At 48.2% G+C, this 24,638-nt stretch overlaps 8 protein-coding genes across 8 annotated transcripts; 5 read left to right on the top strand and 3 right to left on the bottom strand.

The window, feature by feature from the left end:
• Window positions 1-195: 195 nt before the first annotated feature.
• On the top strand, window positions 196-3,236 carry DFJ58DRAFT_152570 (uncharacterized protein). Its single transcript, XM_041378908.1, has 8 exons — window positions 196-642; window positions 690-829; window positions 880-1,050; window positions 1,101-1,125; window positions 1,184-1,798; window positions 1,857-2,223; window positions 2,280-2,400; window positions 2,452-3,236. The coding sequence occupies exons 1-8, from the start codon at window positions 212-214 to the stop codon at window positions 3,105-3,107; spliced, it is 2,526 nt and encodes an 841-aa protein (XP_041247562.1). The 5' UTR covers window positions 196-211; the 3' UTR covers window positions 3,108-3,236.
• Window positions 3,237-6,277: 3,041 nt separating this feature from the next.
• DFJ58DRAFT_152538 (ribonuclease E inhibitor RraA/Dimethylmenaquinone methyltransferase) lies at window positions 6,278-7,241 on the top strand. Its single transcript, XM_041378907.1, has 3 exons — window positions 6,278-6,309; window positions 6,432-6,712; window positions 6,774-7,241. Exons 2-3 carry the CDS (start codon window positions 6,445-6,447, stop codon window positions 7,199-7,201), a joined length of 696 nt encoding a protein of 231 aa, XP_041247561.1. The 5' UTR covers window positions 6,278-6,309; window positions 6,432-6,444; the 3' UTR covers window positions 7,202-7,241.
• DFJ58DRAFT_152528 (uncharacterized protein) lies at window positions 7,126-11,283 on the bottom strand. The gene is made up of 8 exons (XM_041378906.1): window positions 10,956-11,283; window positions 10,628-10,891; window positions 10,372-10,574; window positions 10,223-10,323; window positions 9,046-10,169; window positions 7,622-8,991; window positions 7,523-7,564; window positions 7,126-7,470 (listed from the first exon to the last, which is right to left on the bottom strand). The coding sequence occupies exons 1-8, from the start codon at window positions 11,210-11,212 to the stop codon at window positions 7,379-7,381; spliced, it is 3,453 nt and encodes a 1,150-aa protein (XP_041247560.1). The 5' UTR covers window positions 11,213-11,283; the 3' UTR covers window positions 7,126-7,378.
• Window positions 11,284-11,340: 57 nt separating this feature from the next.
• DFJ58DRAFT_743171 (uncharacterized protein) lies at window positions 11,341-13,657 on the top strand (the record flags this gene model as incomplete). The annotated part of the gene is made up of 6 exons (XM_041387244.1): window positions 11,341-11,455; window positions 11,506-11,567; window positions 11,617-11,707; window positions 11,759-13,289; window positions 13,342-13,424; window positions 13,481-13,657. Exons 1-6 carry the CDS (start codon window positions 11,402-11,404, stop codon window positions 13,655-13,657), a joined length of 1,998 nt encoding a protein of 665 aa, XP_041247559.1. The 5' UTR covers window positions 11,341-11,401.
• A 247-nt stretch (window positions 13,658-13,904) lies between these two features.
• DFJ58DRAFT_699002 (rab-GTPase-TBC domain-containing protein) lies at window positions 13,905-15,982 on the bottom strand (the record flags this gene model as incomplete). Its single annotated transcript, XM_041383542.1, has 9 exons — window positions 15,400-15,982; window positions 15,176-15,352; window positions 15,052-15,122; window positions 14,809-15,003; window positions 14,641-14,755; window positions 14,408-14,590; window positions 14,233-14,360; window positions 14,085-14,180; window positions 13,905-14,036 (listed from the first exon to the last, which is right to left on the bottom strand). The coding sequence occupies exons 1-9, from the start codon at window positions 15,941-15,943 to the stop codon at window positions 13,905-13,907; spliced, it is 1,641 nt and encodes a 546-aa protein (XP_041247558.1). The 5' UTR covers window positions 15,944-15,982.
• A 63-nt stretch (window positions 15,983-16,045) lies between these two features.
• Window positions 16,046-17,459, top strand: DFJ58DRAFT_770394 (uncharacterized protein). The gene is made up of 5 exons (XM_041389080.1): window positions 16,046-16,191; window positions 16,262-16,486; window positions 16,538-16,595; window positions 16,642-16,912; window positions 16,959-17,459. The coding sequence occupies exons 1-5, from the start codon at window positions 16,100-16,102 to the stop codon at window positions 17,021-17,023; spliced, it is 711 nt and encodes a 236-aa protein (XP_041247557.1). The 5' UTR covers window positions 16,046-16,099; the 3' UTR covers window positions 17,024-17,459.
• Window positions 17,197-20,555, bottom strand: DFJ58DRAFT_714645 (uncharacterized protein; the record flags this gene model as incomplete). Its single annotated transcript, XM_041384046.1, has 11 exons — window positions 17,197-17,312; window positions 17,433-17,520; window positions 17,576-18,183; window positions 18,218-18,442; window positions 18,498-19,038; window positions 19,096-19,326; window positions 19,388-19,638; window positions 19,692-19,903; window positions 19,962-20,115; window positions 20,164-20,253; window positions 20,312-20,555. The coding sequence occupies 11 exons, from the start codon at window positions 20,553-20,555 to the stop codon at window positions 17,197-17,199; spliced, it is 2,760 nt and encodes a 919-aa protein (XP_041247556.1).
• Window positions 20,556-21,376: 821 nt separating this feature from the next.
• On the top strand, window positions 21,377-22,521 carry DFJ58DRAFT_679708 (uncharacterized protein). Its single transcript, XM_041383185.1, has 4 exons — window positions 21,377-21,776; window positions 21,828-21,918; window positions 21,972-22,173; window positions 22,224-22,521. The coding sequence occupies exons 1-4, from the start codon at window positions 21,719-21,721 to the stop codon at window positions 22,338-22,340; spliced, it is 468 nt and encodes a 155-aa protein (XP_041247555.1). The 5' UTR covers window positions 21,377-21,718; the 3' UTR covers window positions 22,341-22,521.
• The last annotated feature ends 2,117 nt before the right edge of the window (window positions 22,522-24,638 follow it).

Here is a 24,638-nt window from a genome sequence, read left to right as displayed (position 1 = left end):
CTCAGATAGACCTTGCTCCGCAATGCAATGGCGCAGTATTGCCAACAATACTAAGTTCCACATATGGATGTATCATTGATTCTTATCGATCATCATCAGTACTATGCACCATGGTCCCAACATATTGCAAATGAACTAATAGGCGCCTTTCCTTAATTTAAAGTCATGGCGCTGCCTGGGTGCTGTCAGTCTTACGTTTTCCGCTATCCAGATGGATCCCATCACCAGCGGTCTCACTATTCTTCAGGTCATTGAAACTATAGCACAAGCTTCAGCTCTTTTGTTAGGATATGTTGCTTCTGTCCGCAACGCTGACTCGTCCTGTCAGAGTCTGCTCAATCAGTTCAGTTCAATCAGTGGCGTCCTAACCACAGTCACAAAGATCGACTCGAAGAACGATAGCTCTCTTCCACACAATCTCCGCCATGCACTTTCAACATTGATGGCCGAAGACGGACCAGTCGCACATTTACTGGTGGAACTGAAGAACATTCTGCCAAATGAGCAGGCCAGGGAGAGCGGCAAGATGAAGACAATATCCAGATTGACATGGCCGTTCAAGGAAAAGGAAGCAGGCGCAATCGTCGAGAGATTGAAACACTACTGTGGCGAGATTACAAAAATTTTAGCAATCGACACATGGTGAGCTGACTTGCTTGTGATGATCGCTAATATCAATACCATCCAAGGAGCACGCTCAAGGAAGTCAAGCTTGAACTCCAGCAAGTCAGTCGGACACTCCAGGAAGTCGATCTAGGAGTTCAGAAAGGTAATCGAGGAGTCGAGGAATTGACAAAGCATTCTACTGCACAAAAGGTGCGCGAACAAAGTGAGTCGCTGACTGTCAGTTTCCTCCTCAGCCTGTTTAAACATGCAAAGCCGAGGAACGTCGAAAGTTATTTGAATGGATGAATCTTGTGTCTTGTGCTGAAAAGCACGCTACGTCGCGTGGTCAGCGCAACCCAAGGACCGGTCGTTGGATTTTCCAAAACGATCAGTATGTGGCTTGGAACAACTCAGATCGCTCATTCCTATGGTTGACCGGTCAGGGTTAGTTCTATCATTTGCCATTGATTGCATGTGGCTGACACCCGCAACAGCTGGCCACGGAAAGACTATCCTTGTGTAAGTTTAGACTTGTCTGGAGAGCTTTCAGAGCCTACGTTGACTTGTGATATTTCAGCTCAGCCATCGTGGACGAAATTCAGGGTAGCGATAAAGCAGAGCCACAAACGCTCGCCTACTTTTATTGCAATTTTCGAGACGACAGGACGACAAACGCGGCTGTTGTATTGCGGCCCTTGATTGTTCAGCTGCTTCAACAATCTAAGGACGACTGGATCACAAGGATAGGCGGGGAGCAAGAATCAAACACAGAAGGGAACCTTGACTCTCTGCGAAGCCTCTGGCGGCAACAACGTGATGCAAAACCGCATCCCACAGATCTGGGGTTTCTACGTAAGCTTCTTGTTGAAGCGTCTGCGCTAGTTCACCGACCAATCCTCGTGATTGATGCCTTGGACGAATGCAAGGACTACCCCGACCTGGTCAGACACCTTGTAAACCTTGCCGAAGATGCTCGACTACGACTTTTCGTCACTGGTAGAAGCGAGGCAGACATCCAAGAAGCCTTTCATGATCTCCCCACCGTGTCGCTGAAAGACAGCGCAGAACAGATGAAAGCAGATATATGTGCGCACATTACTGAGCAGCTTAAGACTCAGAAGAAATTATCACGCCTATCCGAACCACTTAGAACGATTATTTTAGAGAAATTATTAGAAAAGGCCGAGGGCATGTAAGTAAAGCACTTTGCATTCGTTCTTTGGAAATTCACGTCATATTATCACACGCAGGTTTCGCTGGGTTCAGTGTCAATTGGACGTCATCGTGACGTGCAAAAGACCCGACAGTATTCGGAAAGCCCTCGATGACCTTCCAGCAGGACTATATGAAACGTATGATAGGATCATTCACTCCATCGAAGAAAGAGGAAAAGACGATGGCCCGATTGCCCAGCGTTGCCTGCTTTTTCTGGTCGGCGCATTCACCCCTTTGACGCTTGAACAGCTGAATGAAACGATGATGATCGAAGTTGGGCGGTCGAGTCTCAATGAGGACCTTGGCGTTATGGACACCATGGATATCGTGGTCGCGTGCGGAAGCCTTGTGACCTACAACGAAAAAACTGGCATCGTCGCCCTGTCTCATTATAGTGTCAAAGTATGATACATTAACCTCCTTCGTCCTGCTCATCCGCTGATGCGCTATGTGACCAGGAATACTTGATTAGTCGCCCTAATAAGATCTTCAAATCGATCTCGGACATGCATGCACGGATCTGCAAGATCTTGATTACGTATGTATTATGCGACTTTGTGGATGAGATCTGCGCAGACGGTGCGATACTATCTTTCACGCATATAAGCTCAGAAACCGATGTTTGTATAGATGAACATCCAGCTATGCGACCATATTTTCGGCTACGTTGTGCTGATGTTGCCAATGTCAGCAATGACCATCCATTAATGAGCTATGCAATTCTAGGATACAAGCACCTTGGACATATTTCGGATGAGGATCCTGACGTTATGGATGCCCTGTCACAGCTAAACTCGGAGTTTCTTCGAAACACCAAGAAACATCGCGTGCTTGCAACTGAAAAACTTTGCCCGAAAGAGGATGAACTTAGGTGGTTGAGGGCCGCTGGTACTTCGCCCTCACTTCTATTCGTCCCGCTTGAACACGGAAAGCCGTGGATGGTCGAATCCCTCATTAAGCAGCACCCCCATCTCCTGGACGTGAATATTGCCCCTGGTTGGGGTTCTCCCTTGATTTTCGCTATAGACAAGAGCCCTGACTTCCTCATTGTTCTCAGCAAGTTTGGTGTCGATCTCAACAAGCTTTATTCCATCGGACCCCGCTCATCCGACACATATGTCATTCGTGACGGTTCCTATGCTCCAATTTCGTGGGCAGCTGCGATTGGAATGGATGGCGCTGTGGATTTCTTGCTGTCACAAGAGGTCAATCTACCTAACGACATTCTGCACATGGCCGTTGTGGCGAGGAAGCCGTTACCCGAATTTATCCGCAAATTTCGTTAACGTGGCGCAGATGTCAATTTCACCATCGACGGTTCTACCCCTATCCATACTTTCCTCTTCCAGTCGGTATTTTGGGGCAGAAGGCAATTGCTTCCTGTCCTAAAAGCCCTCGTTGAACCGTCTTGTAATCTTTTCTTGTGGGACTGGACTGCCAGAACAGTACTACAAATCGCTCTTGATGGACAACTGAAAGATATTGTCACGTACCTCCTCGAGAAACACGCAGGGTTGTCAGCGACGGCGACTCTGCTTCCAAACATGTGGAGCTGGGCTGAAAATGAGATGTGGTTTCCCAAGATTCAAGCAGCGGTTCTTGCTGCTGATCAGCCGTACAGGGGAATTAAGGGGAAGGTTACTGATGCTACAATCGTCGAGTTTTCAGTGGCAATTACTGCCGACCGTGACCCTAATCCAATTTGTGCTGTTGTTGTTTCAGCGATAGTCAATGACGAGGTGACAAGTGAGTAACCGCTTTCACCCAGCCATACAATCAACCGATCGGTGAAGTCCTCGAGCACATTCGCGCCGACCTTTCATATTGTAATCAGTCACTTCAAAAGGTCATCCAAGACTCCCAAAAAGACGATTCCACCGGACTTGAGTTCTACTTTTCATGGCGACCTCAGCAGCGTGTCTCTAGTCGCTTGTTCGACTATCATCAAGGAGACAAAGTTACCAGGCTGCTACAGCAGTTAACCGAAGATACAGACTCAACTGGCACCTCCGTTTTTCTTCAGATGTCCAAAGACGAGTGGAACAATAAAGTCTCTAAATATGGAGTCGAGTTCGTACTCGACATCTACAGAGGTCCTTTACCTCAGTCTTGAGGCATGTGATAATTCTTCTCAATCGTCCAGTGTTCTCATATTTACGAGCAGGATACTATACGGTTACTAGTGGTCATCGTCATGAGGATGTATGCTAGCGGAATTATTCATCTATAATGTTGGCGCATTCTTTGGCCTTCTTCAAGGTGATAGACACACGTAACACGCTGGCTTTGCAATCCCCGTCTATAACAAATTAGATCGATGTGCGCAGACACGATAATTAGAAACAGCCCTTCAGAACCTTGCGAACCGAACACCACGAACAGACGTGTTTGAGGCCGGAATGGATTTTTCACCAAAAAGTTGGTCGATGAGGTCCAAACGGCCATGGCACGGAAAACCCACTACTGCCGTAGCGAGAATGCATTACATACCCACGAAGCACCTTGACATTCACTCATGGACGGTTTCGTCGGAGGTTCATCTTAACTGCTCTGAGCTAAGCGGTTACCACAACAGAATCGAAATCTGACTGCGCAGGTTCGAAACCTGTCGACAAGTGATTTTTCCATCTTATCACATCTTGCCATTCGTTCATGGACAGTTCGTCGGAGAATCATCTCAACTTCCTCCTGGCGAAAGTGGCTGGTAACCACAACAGAATCGAAATCTGTTACTCCTCGGCTGTGCGGGTTCGAAACCTGCCGACAGACGACTCTTTTCTATTAGAACACGCCTTGAAGATTCACTCATTGATGAGTTCCTCGGAGGTCCATCTTAACTGGTCTTAGCCAGGTGGTTACTGCAACAGAGTTAAAATCTGTTCCTCTTCAAGTGGGACTTCACAGGTTCGAAACCTACTAGTACCGACGAGCAGGTTGTTTTTACTCCAAAGCACAAGTTTCAGGAACATGAAGAGGATATATGGATTTTTGTTTTCTTGCACAACAACGCCCATATCGTGAGTGCTTCAAGGGACGGCATGATGCAGAAGTGGAACAGTACCGTGACACAGGAGGTGTCGGACAATAACGGAAAGGCGGTTGGAACACCCCCTGCTATGACAGAGATAGGAACACCTTGACATTGACTCATGACTGGTTTCCTCATAGGTCTTTCTCAATACTTCTAACGAAGTAGTTACCACAACAGATTCGAAATTTGTTTCTCTTGGATTGGGAAGGGTCGAAACCTGCCGATTATTGTTTTTTTTCTTTTCGAAACACACCTTGATGACATTCACTCAGAGATGGTTTCGCCGGAGATTAATCTTGACTGGTCTAAGCCAAGTGGTTACCACAACAGAATCGAAATCTGACTGTGCAGGTTCGAAACCTGCCGAGGACAAGGTTTTTTCTATCGGAACACTATCACACCTTGACATTCACTCATGGAGGGTTTTCTCGGAGGTTCATCCCAACTTCGTCCTGACCAAAGTGGTTGCCACAACAGAATCTAAATCTGTCTCTTGGACTGTGCCAGTGTAGGTTCGAAACCTGCCGACGACAAGGTATTTTTCTATCGGAAAATGCCTTGAAAATTCACTCGTGGATGGTTTCCTTGAAGGTCCATCTTAACTGGTCTTAGCCAGGTCACCGTGATACACTAGTACTGACATTTCCTGGACCTGAATGTTATCTTTTTCTTTGTATTTTCCCTTTGTGTGCTTGCAATCTCCTCTACCTCTGTATAGATTCTCTTGGCAGGTCTGGCGGTGGAGGGGTATGATGAGTGGAAGTCTTTACAAGACCTGCACCTGGACCATTCAATGTCGACATTGTGGAAAGTAAGTATGTGTGGACTTCAGCGACGGTGTTGCACAATGCTTTGTTGACATTTGTAGGTTCGACGAATTTCAATTATCTTTGTCGTAAACACGGAGAGGCACAGCTTTGTAAAAAGTTCTGATATCAGCTATGTCGTTGTTGGACTATACATTGTGTGCTGTGATGGAAGGTGACTGTATATTATTTATGTAATGCAAAGTCACATTCCATCACAGTAGCAAGTTCCTTTGACGCTCGTCCAGTGAGAAGCCCGACTTGACATTATCATCTTGCACGGTCTCGCCCAGGAGAAGAGATAGAATATGCCCTGCCACTGTTTTAGGAGCTGCAGTACTTTGCCATGACAAGCTGAACATACGCAGACACAAGAATCGTGCTCGATATCTGCTGGCTTCATAACATGATGGATTATGACGTGTTGACGTTCGCCTGATGTTGGTGAGTAGGAGAAACGAGAGCGACTCAGATCTGTGGATGATGGGAGACTGATGATTTATTGATATTTATTATTGCTTATTATTGCTTATTATTGGCACATATAGTCCGTCCGAGCCAGATCTTCAGATTTCGTCGCATGCCATATGACCTTGCAAGCAAGGTGATTGTTCTCTATCGTCGGTCGTTCCGGTATTATACGGTCCTCCGGTAAGGTCCAGTTTTCACTGGGAAGTTACGGCCTTATATGTACCTATTGAACGGACATGCTAGCGGGCACCCATACCTACTACTTGATTCATGATTGCGAGGACCCGTCTGCTCGCTACTAGTATCAGCCGTGCAATGTCGACGTCAACGCGCTCCTCCACATGCCCACTATCACAGTTCTCTGCTTGTGAGATCTCAGATGCCCTCATAAAGCTCGGATCTCCAAACGGAGGACACATCCCAGACGTTCATATGCTCTCCCCAACCTCCCAAGTCAAGATATGCGCACCAGCATACACCGTCCAAATGGTACTCACATCAGACAAATCAGCTCCAAAGCTCTCCTCCCATTTCGTAGACACCGCAACCCCAGGTTCCGTAGTCGTCGTCGACGCCCCACCTCGTTCAGTTTGTTCCCCTCCCCGTTCTATGTCCGAACTTTCACACTCATGTCTATCGCGCAGAAGCAAAGAATGCAGTTTGGGGTGGTCTGATGACTGCGGGTGCACAAGCTCGGGGAGCTGTCGCCGTCGTTATCTCTGGACGTTGCAGAGACCTTGCTGAACATCGTGCAGCGGATTTCCCGGTCTTTGCGCGTGGTCATTCGACAGTCGGGCAGTCCCCTTTCGTACGACCATCCGGTGTAAACGTTACCCTCACCATTCATCCCAAAGACGCGGGCGACGGCCCAGACGCATTCGCCCCTGTCACAGTGACACCAGGGGACTGGATCGTCGCGGATGAAGACGGTGTCGTTTGCGTGCCACTAGATATGGTAGACAAAGTCGTGGAGCTTGCTAAGAAGGGACAAGACATCGATGCTAAGTGTATGGCTGATATTAAAGCTGGCAAGGGTATCCAGGCATCTTTCAAGGAGCACAGGGGAAAATAGAAACACGATATTTAAACTCGCTGTCGATATGCATCAATATACTGGATGTGCATACATACGTCATTAAATACGTCAAGTAGTCAGACCGGGTTGTGTACTGTACAAGCGTGGTCCTCGACAATCTCGGTCAGTTTTTTTTTTCGTTGAGAGTGTGCATATATGTAATTTCTAGGATAGTCATGCACGAAGACCGGTTTTGAGAGAAAGCGTCGTCTTGAAAGCGTGAAGAACGAAACGAACACCGTGGTGCAGAGCCCACATAAGAGAGACTGCAAGGAAAAATATCAGTCACACGTTTCATAAAAATTGAAGTGCACATACTCAATAAAATAGGAAGCCAGAACAGGACGAGCATCCGGTCGCCTGAAAAGAGGCAACAATCAGACTCTTCGTCATTTAGAATACCGGTACAACACTTACGCCCATGTTGCGCTTTCTGCGCATCATTCACAGGCCTATAACCATATGACTCCACTTCCTGAGCTGGCACAGAAGCTGTAGCATAACCAACGCGCCTGCTTCCTGCAGGACGCGCAGGTGCCTCCGCGTCGAGAGCAGAGGGCTCCTCGACGCGCGACGTACTAGTCACAGGCTCCCCCAGCTGCTCCTCGTGCGTCTCTCGTGGTGTATACATCGGAGGCGCTTCTTCAACAGGCGCCGGACGGAGCGTCGCAGTGGCCATAGCGAGCGTCATCCATTTCTCCAAAGTCGCCTTTAGTTCCTGCGCTGCCCGTGCCGCTAGATGAGCAGCATCCCTCACTTCCCCATCGACTTGATGTTCCTCCCGCTTGTCACCGAGGAACGGCCACCCCGTTATCGGGACGAAGATGGGGAACACCATCGGGATCTGCGGAAGAGCGCCCCAAAGGACAGCAGGCATCCCAGGAAGATGTGGAAGAGGAAGCTGAGGTATGTTTGGTATGATGCCTTGAGGTTGCAGCTGCGCAAGCGTTCGCTGGATCATATCCACAAAAGACGCTGTCTGTTTCTCGTCCCTTGCATTAGGAGGTATCCTGGTATCTGTGTCTTTGCTGGGCAATTCCGGGGTTTGTTCCGCGTGGGATTCAGGGCTTGTTTGTTCCGTTGTATCTTGTGTGCGCCGACGGAAAGTACGTGCCGGTCGGCGTTTGATGATGACGAGTTCTCCCTCGTCACTATCTACGTCACCCCACTGACTCTCACCATCAGCGTCATCTTGGCTTTCTGTTTCGACACTAGGCGAGCGCCACGGGGTGACATCATCAAATAAGCCTTCAGGGGCAATATCCTCTGGGGTTTTCCCAAGTCCGTTCACGATCTCCAAGTCCGCTCCAGCCGCTACCAGCAACTCCAAACAAGGTTTGGATAGAGACAACACAGCAAAATGAAGAGCCGTATAACCATTCCTATCACGTGCGTCCAGATCAATATCGTGTGCGATCAGGAATTTCGTGAGCTCCGCAAAGCCCAAGAACGACGCGAGGTGCAAGAGCGTCTGCCCATCAGATGTAGAGTGCGAAACTGCAGAACTCATGGTGATAGTGGATTGGTTGTCGACGGATACATCTATCATGGAAAGGAACTTGACGATCGTGGTCTCGAAATTTTCTCCTTCGTCCGACCGTACGAAGAGAAGTGGTCGTATTTCGCGATAAGACGAGGATGCAACGATGTGCATCATGTCGTTAGCGTCTGAGGATGTTGGAGAGTCTTCGTTTCCTGCGTTTCCGACGATACGGCGAGCGACGTTCTTTGCGTCTTCGATCTTGCCTGTCATTTTGAGTCCGACGACCTGTAGGGCCAGCTCCATCCTGGAAATGAAATACTTAAGCGAAAAAAGGTAAAATGCTATCGGTGTGACGTACAGGGCTCTGTCTGACTCGTCAGTGTATGTGAACAGAGAAGGGAACGAGGGATCGTTTGTCTTCTCGAAGCCCTCGAACCAAACAGCGACAACACCCGGGGAGGCTCGAGGGGGTAGGACACAGACCAAGGTGTTGTCGCTCCAACGTTGAGTAGAGCTTGCGGGGACGTCTCCAAAGACGCAATTAAGTTGAAGAACATGGTGGAAATTCTCACCAAGGATAGTCACTTCAATACCGCCATGTGTAGGACCAGAAGCGGGTATAAGACGGTGGATCTTAGGGAGAGTGAGTGGGGCAACGAGGGCAGGTGATATAGAGTTGAAGAAAAGGAATGACGTCGGTTGTGGAACAAGTTGTGGGATGGGCGGCGATACAGGAGAAATGAGAGGCGATGATATGGAGCTTGATACTGGCGATATTACTGGATTTGAGACGAATGAATTAGCTTGTGCATCTTCTGGCTGTTGAAACCCATTGACACCAAACATAGCTGCGGAAGGAATGGTGCCATTTTCAATCTGAGATAATGAGCAAGATGGCGTGGGCACTAGAAGGCGAGGGGGTGTAGGAGACCGGGAACTAGGCACTGTTGAAGGCTGAGACGTGAAGCTGGCCTCTCTCACAAATTTCACCAGGCCGTTTCTACTAGTAGCGTCATATGGTTTTGCTCGCTTCTTTGGCTGGCCTTTCACGTTTGTTGCCTTGCGTTTCGAGGGTGCACGCTTGTCCGCCAATTCCCTGCTTGGTGTGATCTGGGACAAGTCGATTTCGGTTTCAGTGAGGAGATTGAACACAGAATTCGACTTGGTCGTCGACTTGTGGTCATCCGTAATCATAATCGGAGGAGTCGTTCCCGAACCGACGATGCGTCCAGTATGATCCATCATCGTGAAATGGATATGAAACCCGACCTTTTCGCGGTGATGTCTGCAGTAGCATGTGATGCGGACGGGAAGCACAACCGACCCTGTTTCGAAGTCAAGGACTTCGGGGCAGTTGAACTGAATGATGCTAGTCGTGTCTTCCTTGTTGCCTCTTGGTCGTTCATTACCGTCCTCTGGGGTATCTGAGCCAGACCTGGCGGGTCTGACACGAGCTGCGATTTTCCTAGCCACGCGCTTTGCCTAAAAGGGAAAACAAAGTTAGCATGGAACTCTGATGATAGAGAGGTACCAACCTCTCGGTTTCTACAGCTTCCGCAGCTTAGCACGCGATTGTGTGGTGATGTAGCGCATGTCACGGTCGTGGTAAGGTGTAACATATCCAAGGGAGAAGGGTCTGATTAATGGTGAGTTTGTGCAAGGGACAGAAAAGTATCATCAGTACCTATCTTCCCTTCCCGACGAGTGCGCTTCTTGGTGAAAGTCCCTGGTGGAAGTTTTAGCCATTTCCACGAACCGACCCTATCGTACAAGTACGGTTCCCCTGACGATGAGCTAGCATGCGCCAAGTCCAACGTGACGCGCACTTGAGTCTCTACACGAGACTTTGTGCCGTGTTCGGGGATATTAGGGGTCAGGATAGGAAGGCTTCACAGATTAAAATATGAAAAACTGGATACTCGAACAAAAGACAGACGCACTTGTAGCAAGATTCTCGTGGAGGAAAAACGACTCGATGCTGAGCGGTAGATGAATCCCTTTTGGGTGAACGCACAGCAGGGGGAGGGATTACAGGTGAACAATGCATCTGCATTTGGGAGGGAACAAGATAGTCGGACTCAGTTAAAGGAGCTTGCGCAGTAGATACACAGCTGTCGCCTGTCGGGTGGATTGCATCCGGTTTCAAACAATCTGGAATGACTTGAGGCAGAATAGGAGAGGATTCTGGTGCAGAACAGGCCGAGCTAAACCAGGGTATATGACACGTCAACGACAGCGATCGGACAAGAGAACCTTTTCAAGACATACTCTTCATAGGCATGCTCATCTATTAGGTCATCAAGTTGGAGCATCCTCTCGTTGTCAGGTTTGTTCATGACACTACGCATAGGCTCATTGTCCCAAACGCCAATTTCGGGAAAGGTCTTCCTTGGACGAATTGAGTTATACCAGGCTGATAGGTTATGGTCATGGTGTAGGGTAACAGGATGATGACCGTCGGAAGATTCAGGTGTTGTTGGTGATGAAGAGCGAGAGTCCATGGCCGTTACGGTTGTCGTTGACATCACTGACGAGCGAAAAGCGGGTTCACGGAGCAGCCGCAGTGAGGTCGATAGAAAGGGATAGCGTATCTTTGAGTTAAGCACTATGACCCCAACAACTCCGACAATCTGTCTGATTACCTAATATTTCACTTTGAACAGTAATAATTAATCTGAAGGGCCTTGGGTCAGTCTGTTCGTGCTTTGTCCACCATGAAGAGAGGCGCAGAGAGACAAATCAGCAAGGACGACGGGGACGACATAGAGGTATGATGACAATTCTTCCCGTTGTCTTGACTGGTCATTGACGCGAGTAGGAAGTCGAAGACCCTGGCAAGGGTTTCCAAAAGGCAGACGAGTCTGTCCTCGTAAAGCGACAGTGAGTGTCCAGGAACTGTAGTGAGCAACGCTTATCATGTAACACCCAGAATACGTAGTTTGCCCAAGCGAACCGTGACTTCAAATAAAGCTTTGTCTTTCGCCGGACTTCCCAGCGCACCTCTTGTATCCGCGGATTCGGTGAGTACTTAGTCAATGCCTCGCAAATCTTTCCAATAAAAGTCCATTCAGGAACCCCCCGCTTCTCCGAAATTTGGTGGTTTCTCAGGATTTGGCTCAGGAGCTGGACCAAGTCCTTTCTCATTCACCCCTCCAGCTGCCACTGCATTCGCGACCTCAAACGTTACGCCTTCTGCGTCTGCTGCTACAAAAGGCTTTGCATCGGTCGTACAAGCCGCTAGTACTACCAATGCATCACCGAGTACTGTCACTGCATCCTCGAGTACTTCAGATGAAGATTACAACGCAGAACTGAATTATTACAAGTCTATTCGTGGTCTTAACGTCTCCTTTTTGTCAGCGATCCAAAAAGCTGTAGACCAGGATCCCTTTATTGACATTGCAGGCCTTCTTGAGAGTTATAAGAATCTGCGGACTACCGTCCAAACAGATCTTGATAACTCGTCCAAAGCCACTAGCCAGAAGGCACCAGCTTCTGGCCCTCCTGTGCTCGAGAAGGCTGCACCTTCAACGACTGGATTTCCAGTACCAAAGGGCTTCTCTGGATTCGGTAGCCTTGCCTCCTCATCATTACCTACTTCATCCACGAATGGAACGGATAAGAGCTTGGCACCCAAAAGTGCCTTCCCCTTCTCTACATCATCTTCCAGCACGAACTCGACTCCAACTTTCAGTATGGGTGCCAAAACGAGTGAAGATACTCCTGCAACGCCGTCTCCCTTTGGCACTTCGGAAGCCCCGAAATCCGCCTTTTCATTCGGGCCTAAATCCGATGATCCCAGCTCGTCAGGTCCGAGTCCATTTTCATTCGCCCCATCAGCCGCACCTGCACCCGGCAAAGACAAAGATGATTCAAAATCCTCCTCATCCGCATTTGGATCTAGTTCAGGCATTCCCAACTTCTTCGCGTCATCCAAGGCAGTATCATCCACGTTCTCCGACTTAAAGCCAACATCAGCATTCGGCACCACAACCTCAATATTTGGTAACAATACTGACTCAAAGACGCCCTCCTTCTTCACCCCAGGGTCCTCAGACCTATTCAATAAAGTATCCGCTAAAACCGATACAGGAAACGAAGAATCCAAAACCGGAAGTACCACCGGTCTGTTTGGTAGCTCCTCCTTCACACCACCTACCAACGCTTTCGCATCTGCCGCCGCCGACAAACCCACCAGTGCTTTCGGCACGTTTGGCGGAGGCTCGCCACCGAAAGGAAACGGATTTACGTTTGGGAAGGCGGGAGGGGGGAGTATTGGCAACCCAGTAGGGTTTGGATTCGGCGTCGCGAAGCCTGCAGATGGGGCTTCTGCGTCTTCATCCGGCGCCCCCACGGAATTCAGTTTTGGTGCTCCACCAACTAAGTCTGTCTCTCCGTCAATGGACACCGCCAGTCGATCAGGGTCTCAACCTGCTGCCGGCGACGAGGGCACGCAAGACGATGCAAAGTTGCTGCCGACTAGCAATCACGATGGTGAAGGCGAGGGTGAAGAAGATGAAGAGACGACGTATACTGTAAAGGCTAAAGTCTTCAAGCTTTTGAAGACTTCTGACAAGTCCGAGTGGAAGGACCTGGGTGTTGGTCAGGGTTTCTTTGTTTTGGGGTCATCCACAATCTTGCTGACTTTTGATAGGTATGTTCCGTTTGAAGAAACATAAGGAGACAGGCGCACGACGCGCACTGATGCGAAACAGTGCCACCGGGAGGATTATCATTGTTAGTCTCTACCATTTTGTATTCAACTCCAGTTGCTTACCTACGCGTGCCGTCAGAACTTCAGGTTGTTTGTGTCATTAACCCCAACACTGATGAAGACGATGATATCCTTTGTCGGACACGATGAAGGTGCTCCGGCATCGTTCCGAATCCGTGTAAAAACGCCTGAGCAAGCTCAGGAACTCAAGAATGCTTTGGATCGCGAGGTAGCAGCTATCAAGGAGTCGAATTGAGGGGTTGGTAATTTCATGTCTCTAATGTTGCTCATGTCTAATTTTACACACTCCCTCGTATACCTCCGTTTCTACATTGCACATTTCCGTATTCTTTGCTCATAGCATCATCTAGCATAGTTGCATTTCTGAGAAGGGCTCTCTCCGAGTTGTTGAAGACTCGGGAAGCTTTACCCTTTGCATCATAGATCGTACTTCAGACCATATCTTACACGTACGCTGCGCCGTTGGAGTATGGATAAGATAGCTATTTAGCATTAAAATGACTTTGAGCGTTGTGCCATATGGAATTGAGCACGAAAGCTTCACTGAGAAGCATCTCAATCTCGTGGTCTCCCCAGTCCTGCGTCGGGAGGGATTGCAGGAACATGATGATACCCTAGCACACGTAAGACACGCAATCCTAAGAAGACAAAGGTGGATGTACCTGGAAGTCCATTTGCCGGAGCTTTTCGCTCCATTTGACGAGGAATGCAGAGCATACATAAAGGTGGAATTGAGAGAATGCATCCGCTCCTTCAGCCTGGGAGCATACGATTAATAAAGGATATCCTACGAAGGTGTGACCAGCTCACCAGGTACGTGTCCCACATGCGGATCGTGTTTTTCACACTGATTTCTCGCATCAGAAGACAGTTCATCCAACGGAAAGCGAACTGCATGAATTCAACATTTTGGGACTCGAGGTGTGCATATAAGGGGGCTGCTCGATCATCAGCAGGCATTGCGTGCAGGTGGAAAGGAACTTACCATCAATACGTGCAACCAGCTCTGCCATGCGCTTGACACTTCGTTGAATGCCAGGTTGTGCTGAGATGTAGTTATCCTGAATGCCGTCTAACAAACGTGACAAGCACCAAAACGAATCTGCCTCGACAGCACTCAGGACAGCTGTCGGGAGCAGAGAGGTATCAAATTCTTCGGGGTCCGAATCTGCAAGTAGTCTTAACGTTACAAGTAGTCATGAAATGATATTTTCATACCAATGTAAGCGGAGAGAAAAACCTGGAAGAATGGGGTAACAAGGTCATTGATGCCTTGAACGTATCCACTTGCTGGGTGTCGTATTGCCCAGACATAGAGAATTCTTTCGAGACTCTACTTGCGGCAGAGATATTAGCATCTGCTGGAATAGCATCGCAATGACTTACACGCTGAGTGGATGCCTGCATCCATAAACGTACACCAGGTCTCGTCCGTGGTACGTCGATCTCGATCTGATGCCATATTTGTTGGTCGAGCCCTTGGCGATCCCGAGCGAACGCTAGTTCGACCAATGATGAGTATTCTCCTCTCTTTCTTGCAAGAGTGGAAGCCCGAAGATTTGATGGCAAGGGGAGGTAACCCTAAGCATCGACATTAGAAGGTAAGGATATACAGGAAATATGACTTACGAGAAGAATTGGCCATACAGCGGCTCTTAGGTCGTTGGGAGTACCCGCCCAAGCTAATTTACGGAGTTCGCCTATTTATGAAACCTCAGGTGCATGATCAGTGAAAGCCTACAAGAGCGCGCACTAATATTGACATCATCTTTGCTAAGACAATCGATGAATTTAATTCGTCGATTTGTGCGAATTGAGCTCTCCCGCAGGAGCTTCTCAGCATCACTCGAACGTGGGGAATGGCCCATTCTATGATTAAATCTTGGTTGGGGTGGTGGTTGAGGAGAACGGAGAAACCTGTAAAATGGATCTAGATGTCTGATTAGATGTGGAAATGAACTTAATAGAAGTCAATACCGTTCATAAGCTCGATAGCATCAGATTTGATAGAGCCTTGGTCTAGTTTAGCTTTAGCGCCAGTGCCAGCAGTCTGCTCCACTTCTGGCTCGAAATCCCCTACGACCATGTCACTGTCGACGTCCGCATCGCCATTTGGATCAATATCTTTGGGTAACTTGGCACCTAAAGCATCCTGTGAAGTGCTAGATTTTCTAACCATTGTCCATCCACCCCTTGGAGGTTGAGCGGTATCGGTATTTGAAGGGTAAGAGCCTGGACTTGGCGCACTGAGATGAGTGTAGGAGAATGAGACATTGGATGAAGAAGAGTTGCTAGAGGCTCTAGGGACTGGTTTTGGTGCTGTTATCGGAGATGACTGGCGTCTATATGATGGAGAAGGAGGGAGCCGCCACGAATTCGAGATTGTGGACTGGCGAGGTGATTCAGAGTCCGATCCACTATCCCAAACATCGTCTTCTCCCCAGTCTGCGTTAGATCTTGCATTGAATGATGATGAGTGCAGGCCAATGTGCGGTCGTGCAGGCGGAGGCTTCGCCGCCATCGTTTAACGGCGAGCCAAGTTATTATCTGCCCATTCGTGGTTAAACAAGTATTACATTTAATGAAATTAGGTAATCAACACATGTCCTAATACTTAAATTCACTACGGTACTTGGCAGCTGCCGCCAGCGCTCTGCTCTTTTCTTCTGCAGCTGCAATGTCTTCAGAAGATAAAGATTTCAAAGGACGGTGTATGTACTGCAATACCGACGTCGGTCGCGACAAGGTCAAGACATGCGGTCGCTGCCGGTAAGTAGAACTCGCGGAGGAGCCGCTCCTCACTGCCTACAATATTATTAGCTAATTCTGGCCTTTGCAGACTGGTACGTTACTGCTCGAAGGAATGTCAGGTCGCGTCGTGGAAAACCCACAAGCTACGATGCAACCCAAATTTACGCGAGAGCCTTGCAAGTGACCCTGCCAGCAATGCCTTAAATACAGCCCTTTCCAAGTGGATCAATAACTGGAGGGACGAATTGCATAACTGGGCGATGTGGGCAATGAATCTTGCAAACAGTCCACCGGACCGACTTGCTACGCATTGGTCAGTTGATCATATGTCACCTCGTACTAGCAGCTAAATGCAGCGTCACAGCTTTGTGATCGAAATTGAGCGTCGATCGAATCCTCCGAGTGCTTCGCAGTTCTTCCGAGTGAGTACTGTCCGACGATATCCTCAGTACGTCTGAAATCCCACAGATGCATGGAGGAGGTGTCGAAACTCGAGCAAGTTTCATTGCACGCCTAGAAGAAATAAACGAGGCCAGCGAGGAGACCGTTTCATGCGTCAATGAGCGCCGAGGCACCGACACCGCTCAAATCATCATCCTCTGCGAGGATTTAATTCGATTCTTATGGTTCTCTCTTCGCGATGGCGGTGCATCCTTGCGGAACCGCGACCCTGCCATGTCCAAGGCACTTGCTGAGAACTGGCAACAAGGCATGATTAGCGCAATCGAAACCGGCCGCCGTGAGTATAAGAGCCTTGTGCCTGACTAGTTCTAATTGTGCTCCAGCCCGAGCATCCAAGGCTCATCTAAATAGAGCCGCAATCAAGGTCATAGGACCACCTCCCATATGAATTGATCATACCCCAAATAGCTGCTCATGAGGGGTGAGATGAACAGTTCATTTCGAATACCACACTCCTACGGACATTCTCATACATTACATCGTGTATCATAAAGGAACATATCGCTATCAGAACAATAGGCAAAGCCTGAAGATGATTTGAGCAAAACGATCAAAAAGCAATTACGCAGCAGCAGCGGCCCGCTTCAGGAAATCTTCCTCATCCCATCCATAGTATTCCTTCAACTTCTTACCGAATTCCTTGATCTTCACAGGATACAGAGTGGGATCCGGGTGAGCTATATAAACGAAGATCAGAAAGGGAGTTAATTGAGCGAGGTTGTACATACGCTTGTGGAATGTGATGGACTGTGTAAGAAGGTCAGCATCATGGTAGAATTCCTGATATACTGAATAACATACCCTATCTCCTTCGTTGGGCGGATCGAATCGCACAGATGACCCGGCGGTACTGGGATCATAAGAAAAGCCCATGTCACGCATAACCTGTGGACGTGCATGAGCATCCCCTCAATCGATACCTATGTCAAAAACGAAGCACCTTGAGGAAGTTCTCCCACTTCATTGCTCCCCGTCTCTCGTCGTCTCCAGCACGAAGCAGCTGATGCATGTATCCAGTCGTCTTCTTACCCAATTTCGAAAACCACGTGTGTTTGTTGTTTACAGTATCCTTGTTTTCCTCTTTATCCTTCGCTTTGTCTTTGCCCTTGGTCAAAAACCCGCGATTGAACATGGATGCATGATCAGGACGAGATTTGATCTTCTCCTTCTGAGAGATCTCCTGCAGGAAAGAATGACCAGAATGAGCGGTAGTCTGTTCTGTCAGCGGCAGTGAAGCAGTCGACATGTTGTTGAGAAGGGTTGTCGCCGAGCTGTTCAAGCTGGCTCTCCTAGCAGGGCTTGCCTTTGAGGGGCTAGAAGGGGGAGACGCGACGCGCGCTGCAGGTGTCACAGGAGACGCGGGGGCATCTTCGGGGAGGACAGGCAGATCTGTGTCAGTCTTCTTCTTCTTGGGCTTCTTTTTCTTCTTCTTCTTGCTAGCAGAAGCAGTGTCGGCATCGGCGTCATCCTCATCGTCGACTTCTTCGACTGTCGTGCGAGTATCTTTAGGCTGTGCAGAAGAGGCTCCTGCATAGGAATAAATCAGGTCTGGATGTACGGGGAAGCATTGACGAACACAAACCAGCAGCATGTGGCGGCTTGGCCCCGAGGGCCCTGGGCACTCGTTTCTTCCGAGGAGTCGGAAGGGGTCGCAGTGGAGGTAGCTCATCCTCTGGAATACCGGACAAATCGATCTTAAGGGCTGGAGCTGGCTTGGGCTTTGGGGCAGCCTTGGTAGCGAAAATGCCCTTGCGAGGTTCACCGCGCTTCTCAGAACTGAGCTTCGCGCTCGATGAGAACATACGTCCTGTATTCCGCAACCATTGTAAGTAGATGGTAACCATAAGAGCTGTTAAATCGACCTCTTAACGAGCCAAGGAGCTTTAAGAACGGATTGCCCTTCCTCTCCTCAGCTATGGCTTCGAACTCGGGCACTTCAGTCTTCGCATCGAAAAATTCGGGAATGGCCATCGCCGTATCCATAGCCTCTCGCAACATATTGCGATATTGCTCCTCTTCATCAGAATCATATTCAGATTCCGTCCCGTACTCATCACTGTCGTCGTCTTCATCGCCAAAGTTCTGGTCAGAGTCTATCATATCGTCGTCGCTTTCGTCAGAGTCGGAGACGGACTGGAGCTCAGGCATGGAGCCATCACTATCGTCATCTCCACGACCGTCGGTGATGGCGAGCATCTTCTTCGATGGTCGCTTGTGTCCACCGCCTTTCTTTCCGCCTTTGCTCTTGACTGGGATCAAATCCAAATTACCCGCATCGTCTGAATCTGAATCATGACCTGCAAAGAGAGGGACATAGAATGCACTCCATTGAGGTGTACGGCGAAGGGCTTCATCAAGCTGCCAAAGAGTATCTATGGACATGTTGGAAACGTTGTTGTAATTCTATAATTTATAATGTCAAGGCAACGGGACTGATGAGAAGATTACTGCAGAACGTACCACGTCGACATGTTTCCACATGTCTTTGAGGACTGTCCGGTCTTCAGTGCGGCTGAGCGGGAAAACGAGGTCCTTGAAACTGGCATAGTTATTCGATGCTTGCTGGGAAAATATTTGCGCATCAAGCCATTGCTCATACTGCTCGGGCATCTTGCGAGGTGTCTGCTTCATTTTTTCACCCTGCGGTCCTAACAAAGGACTATCAAGAAGCTCCTGGAGTTCCAACACGACCTACGGATGCCGATAGTCAGCTAGGGAGACCCCATAGAAGACCTGCAGCTCTACGACATACAGATAATTCGCCGACGGCATCCCACATAGTCTGGGGAAAACGTTTTGCTTCTCTCGGAGACTCATCAACTGCATCGTGCAGGATGTGGTACAGAATCCTCTTCGGATAGGGTTGCTTGGGAAAGCATAGCTCAATGATGATGGAGTCTAGGAATGACTTGCATGCATCCTTGAGACCAGCCCAATCAAAGGCTATCTCGGGTTCACCTGGATCGGTGTTCTCAATCGCCTTGAAGTAACGAGCATAATGGGCTGTCACATAGTTAGAGCGTGTGATGCACAAAATTGACAAGATGTTGCCGTACGCGTAGTGGTGGCAAGCACAGAGAATTTCTTTTGACCAAGATCAACTAAGTTAGAGACCAGATCACAAACGACAAGATAACGAGCTAGTAAACCCTGATCCTTTTGCAGCTGAATGTGAGCCGTTGCGTCATTGAGGCCAGACTTCTCAAGCGCTCGCAAAGAGTCAACGACGATTTTCCATGCTGAAGCGACCATGTACGTATTGTGAATCCTACATAGCCGACATGTGATGATCGAGTCATTTAAAAATGGAGCATTAGACGACGTACCTGATTGCGATGATGGACGCCACATAGGAGGGATCTGATCGTACCTCCCTGCCATTCTTCGTCGTTCCATATGGTGTACGAGCATTCAGTTCCTCGGTGATCTTCCGGTGGAAAGATTCCGGGTCTTGTAAATTAGTGATATCATCCAAATATGCTAGATCACATGAGACGCAAGGTATGGCTTAGGCATGCGATCGCATACCATTGAACTGAGAGTCTGCGATCTTGATGCATTTTGCCAGTTTCAGAGGTGACATTACAGCAGTTCGTGCATGCTCATTGACAAGGTCCTCTGCCATCGTACCTCGAATGAGCCGATTGCGTGCTAATCGACAAGATGGACGACTTGCCTGCAAGCAAATCAAGTTTTTCCCTGCCGCTCATTTTACTTGAAAGCATAACCTCCCCGGTGCCTCTTGCTCCAAATTTACCATTTCGTAAGACCAGGGCTCGAGAAGTAGTGGGTTTGAAACCATTTTCATCTCGTTTGCCTCCATGTTTTGAGGCTTGAACATGGCGTGGCCCTACTGGCACGAGGTCTCTTGAGGTAGAAAGAACAGGTGGCACTTTCGCAGGTTTTTTCTTGGACGCCATGGACGATAGAGGCTAAGGGCGCCCTGCTATATCGTGAGAATCTTTGCTTTGTCTTTGTTGACGGTAGCGTTTGAAGTGGCTCCACTCGCATTACCGGCCCATATACTAGTACAGTAACTGCCAAGTACTAGTATTCAAGCAATCGCCGTCGACAAACCTCCTAATGATGACCCTCGGGGATAGTCTTCTCTTCCTCACGGTTCAAAATACTTGACTCTCACGGATTCATTCAAGGAGCACAGCTAAAGCCTATCGTGACGAACAGATAAGTGATGGTGATGGTGGCGGGCGCCGTGCACCAATAGCACTTTGTTTATATCATTAATCTGTGTTTTTCATGTTTATCTCATGACAACTGGGGCACTCTAGCTCTATAACCGCCTTCAGGTAAGTACCTACCAAGTTGAAGTCATCCTAAAGATAGATTTTCCCTGGATACTGCCTCTGGCCGCTCAACACCGCAACTGCACGTTATCTGATACATGCGCGCGACTGGAAGAACGGAGCTTTGGCGATGTAGTGCAGTGTATCAGGTCGCCGCGTACCGGTTGTCACAGGTGGTGAGATAATTTGTTACGTAGATCATAATATTCTAGGACACAGAGAATTCACGGAGTGATTGACATACCTCAACTGACAGCCGGAATTTTTTATTCGATTCGTTAGGCAAGGACACCTCAATTGTAGTACTTGTTGAGTTTGAGCTCGTTGGTGGTTGATGTTGTCACTTTCGCTTTTATTTAATTAATTTTCGCAATACAATGAATCGCCTCGTCTGAAGAAATGTTGAGTTTCCATTTTTGCTTTATAGACAATGCACGCGGCACGCCCCTTGTAAAAATAGTCAATAGCCGGAGATTGCCTTAGAGACCCATGTGCAGTGGTCACGTAGCAGTGCCAAGTTTCGCCGTTCTCCCGAGTGTATGTGTGTCCTATAAAGTCCTCATCTTTGTATCACTAGCTTCCGAGTTCAAGTCATCTTTCCACCAACTTTCTTTCATTACATTGGTTGAGCTGGTCTCTTCCTTGTGCACTAAAGCACATTTCCATTCGCTTCCTTTCGACACACCAACAATTGTCTTTTGAGCCGACTCCGAGCAGCGCTCGACACACTCACTTCTACGGCTATCCACCCCTTTGTCGACCACCGATCTCTTAAACCAATGGGAAAGCTCATCTGGCACGAATTAAGTCGCTACATCTCCCTCACGGCGAGTGTTTGTACGTCACATCCCTTTATCTGGTGGAAACCATCTTACCTGACGTTAACAGATGCAGTATGGGCTAGTTTCTGGGGTTTCTTCTTTCGCAAGTTCTTCTGGGACTTCATTGGTGGCATCTTGCGCTCTCCCGGTGGTCTGCAGTGAGTGTCGGAAGAATTCGCGTACTAATTTATATTCATGATATCTTGCGTAGACCGTCACCCAAGTTTGCTATATTCATCACCGTTATTGTCAAATTCCCTATTGTGCAGATAGCTACAATGGCCCTCGGGTTTGTCATGGTCGCGCTGGAATATCCCCTTCCCATACTTAAGGGAACTGCCATACAAAGGAGCATCGCTCTTAGAGTGGTGTTACTGATAATGCAAGCAGCCGGAACGGTATTATTCTACCAAGTGAGTTTCCATACGTATTGTATTATCAACTTTCTCATGCAACACAATAGGGTACAAATGCGGCATTGTGGTCATTAATTGCTGCAATGTTCTATATCCGCGCATTAGCATTGAGAGAGAAAATGGAGGCTGCAATAAGAAACAAAGGGCGAGTGGGTGAGGCATAACGTGTGCGTTTATGCATGCAATTCCCAAATTTCTCAAGGTGTATACTGTCAGTCTGTGACTACGGCATACCAGTTTCCCTTTTCGATATCATTTGCTCCCTGTTGTATGTAAATCATGATTGTATCAAGAAATCAAGCATCGGGTTTCAGACGACACATGTCACATGTGAACCTACGTGCACCGCTGGTCGTGAAGATGTTATATATGGTGGGTGGGGTGGAAAAGCATATCTCGATTTGGAAAGCCTTGAGGCTCGGGCGACGGGCAGACAACAGATTGATCGGGATTCGGTCACGTTGGAAGAACTGACGACCGTAGGAGTGTCTTTTGATGAGGCTTCAGCGTTGCTGGGAGGTTACATCATTTTCCTGACTGTCAGACTCACTCTGTCCTTACATAACTTACGTGTATTCTTCTGGCCTCCGGCCCCATTAATGTTTTTGTTTTTTGTTTGGTGGTGAATCCCGACAGTTTTGGTCAGTCTGTCGAGAATCTAGGTGTACACCTTATGTTTCTGAGACGATCCTCGCGGGGCGTGAAGGTGAATTCCTTTTCATGGACAGACTATTACTATTACATAAATAAAGAGTGGGCCTAGTTAAGACCTCCGAAGACGCATGCACCGCAAAAATGTTGTCAGCAGGATTCGAACCAACTCCAAGAGAAACAGATTTTGACTCTGTTGTGTAGGCTAACCACTTGGCTTGTTACGTGACCCTTCCACGAAACCATCCGTGAGTGAATGTCATCAAAAACGTGTCGTTCGGCAAATTTTGAATGCGCAGTCGAAGAGAAACAGATCTAGATTCTGTTGTGGTAACCCTTGGCTGAAACCAGTCAAGATCAACAACCGACGAAACTATTCATGAGTGAATAGGGGGAGTCAGAGTTGGCGATCCACGCTCGATTCAAAAGCCGTTCCACATCGCGATCCATCATCGGTCTGATAGAGAAAAAAAAGCTTGTTGTCGGCTGACGGCAGGTTCAACAGATTTTGATTCTGTTGCGGTAACCACCTGGCTAACATCACAATTAAGATGGACCTCCAAGGAAACCATCCATGAGTGAATTTTCAAGGCATTTTCCGATAGAAAAAATACCTTGTCGTAAGATGGACCTCCAAGGAAACCATCCATGAGTGAATTTTAAAAGTGATTTCCGATAGAATAAACACCTTGTCGTCGGCAGGTTTCGAACCTTCACTGACACAGTCCAAGATTAGATTATGCTGTGGCAACCACTTTGGTCAGGACGAAGTTGAGATGAACCTCCAACGAAACCGTCCATTGTGAATGTCAAGGTGCACAGTGTTCCGATAGAAAAAAACCTTATCGTCGGCAGGTTTCGATTCTGTTGTGGTGACCACTTGGCTCAGACCAGTTGAGATTAATCTCCGACGAACCATCCCTGAGTGAATTCTGTCCAGGCGTGTTCCGAAAAAAAAAACAGTAAGTTGCAGGTTTCGACCCTGCGCAATCCAAGAGAAACAGATTTCGAATCTGTTGTGGTAACCACTTCATTAGAATTATTGAGAAAGACCTATGAGGAAACCAGTCATGAGTCAATGTCAAGGTGTTCCGATCCCTGTCATCGCAGGTTTCAAACCTGGGGTGTTCCAACCGCCTTTCCGTTATTGTCCGACACCTCCTGTGCCACGGTACTGTTCCACTTCTGAATGATGCGTCCCATGAAGCACTCATGATATGGGCGTTGTTGTAAAAATCCATATATCCTCTTCATGTTCCTGAAACTTGTGCTTTGGAGTAAAAACAACCTTCTCGTCGGTAGGTTTCGAACCTGTGAAGTCCAACTTGTGGAGGAACAGATTTTAACTCTGCTGCGGTGACCACCTGGCTAAGACCAGTTAAGATGGACCTCCGAGGAACTCATCAATGAGTGAATCTTCAAGGCGTGTTACAGAAAAAAGTCATCTGTCGGCAGGTTTCGAACCCGCACAGCCGAGGAGCAACAGATCTCGATTCTGTTGTGGTTACCAGCCAGTTTCGCCAGCAGGAAGTTGAGATGATTCTCCGACGAACTGTCCATGAATGAATGTCAAGATGTGACAAGAGGGAAAAATTACTTGTCGACAGGTTTCAAACCTGCACAGTCAGATTTCGATTCTGTTGTGGTAACCGCTTAGCTCAGAGCAGTTAAGATGAACCTCCGACGAAACCATCCATGAGTGAATGTCAAGGTGTGATGAAAGGGGTAGGTAATGCATCGGCGGCCTAGGTCATAGTAACTAGGACACTTCCCGAGTTGATATGAACCTCCGAATTCGAACTGTCCGTGAA

This window comes from Suillus subalutaceus (assembly GCF_016647625.1).
Source record: "Suillus subalutaceus strain FC151 chromosome Unknown DFJ58scaffold_18, whole genome shotgun sequence".
Classification (NCBI taxonomy): domain Eukaryota; kingdom Fungi; phylum Basidiomycota; class Agaricomycetes; order Boletales; family Suillaceae; genus Suillus; species Suillus subalutaceus.
The sequence above is the reverse complement of the archived record's forward strand: the minus strand, read 5'-3'. Positions and strand labels throughout refer to the sequence as shown.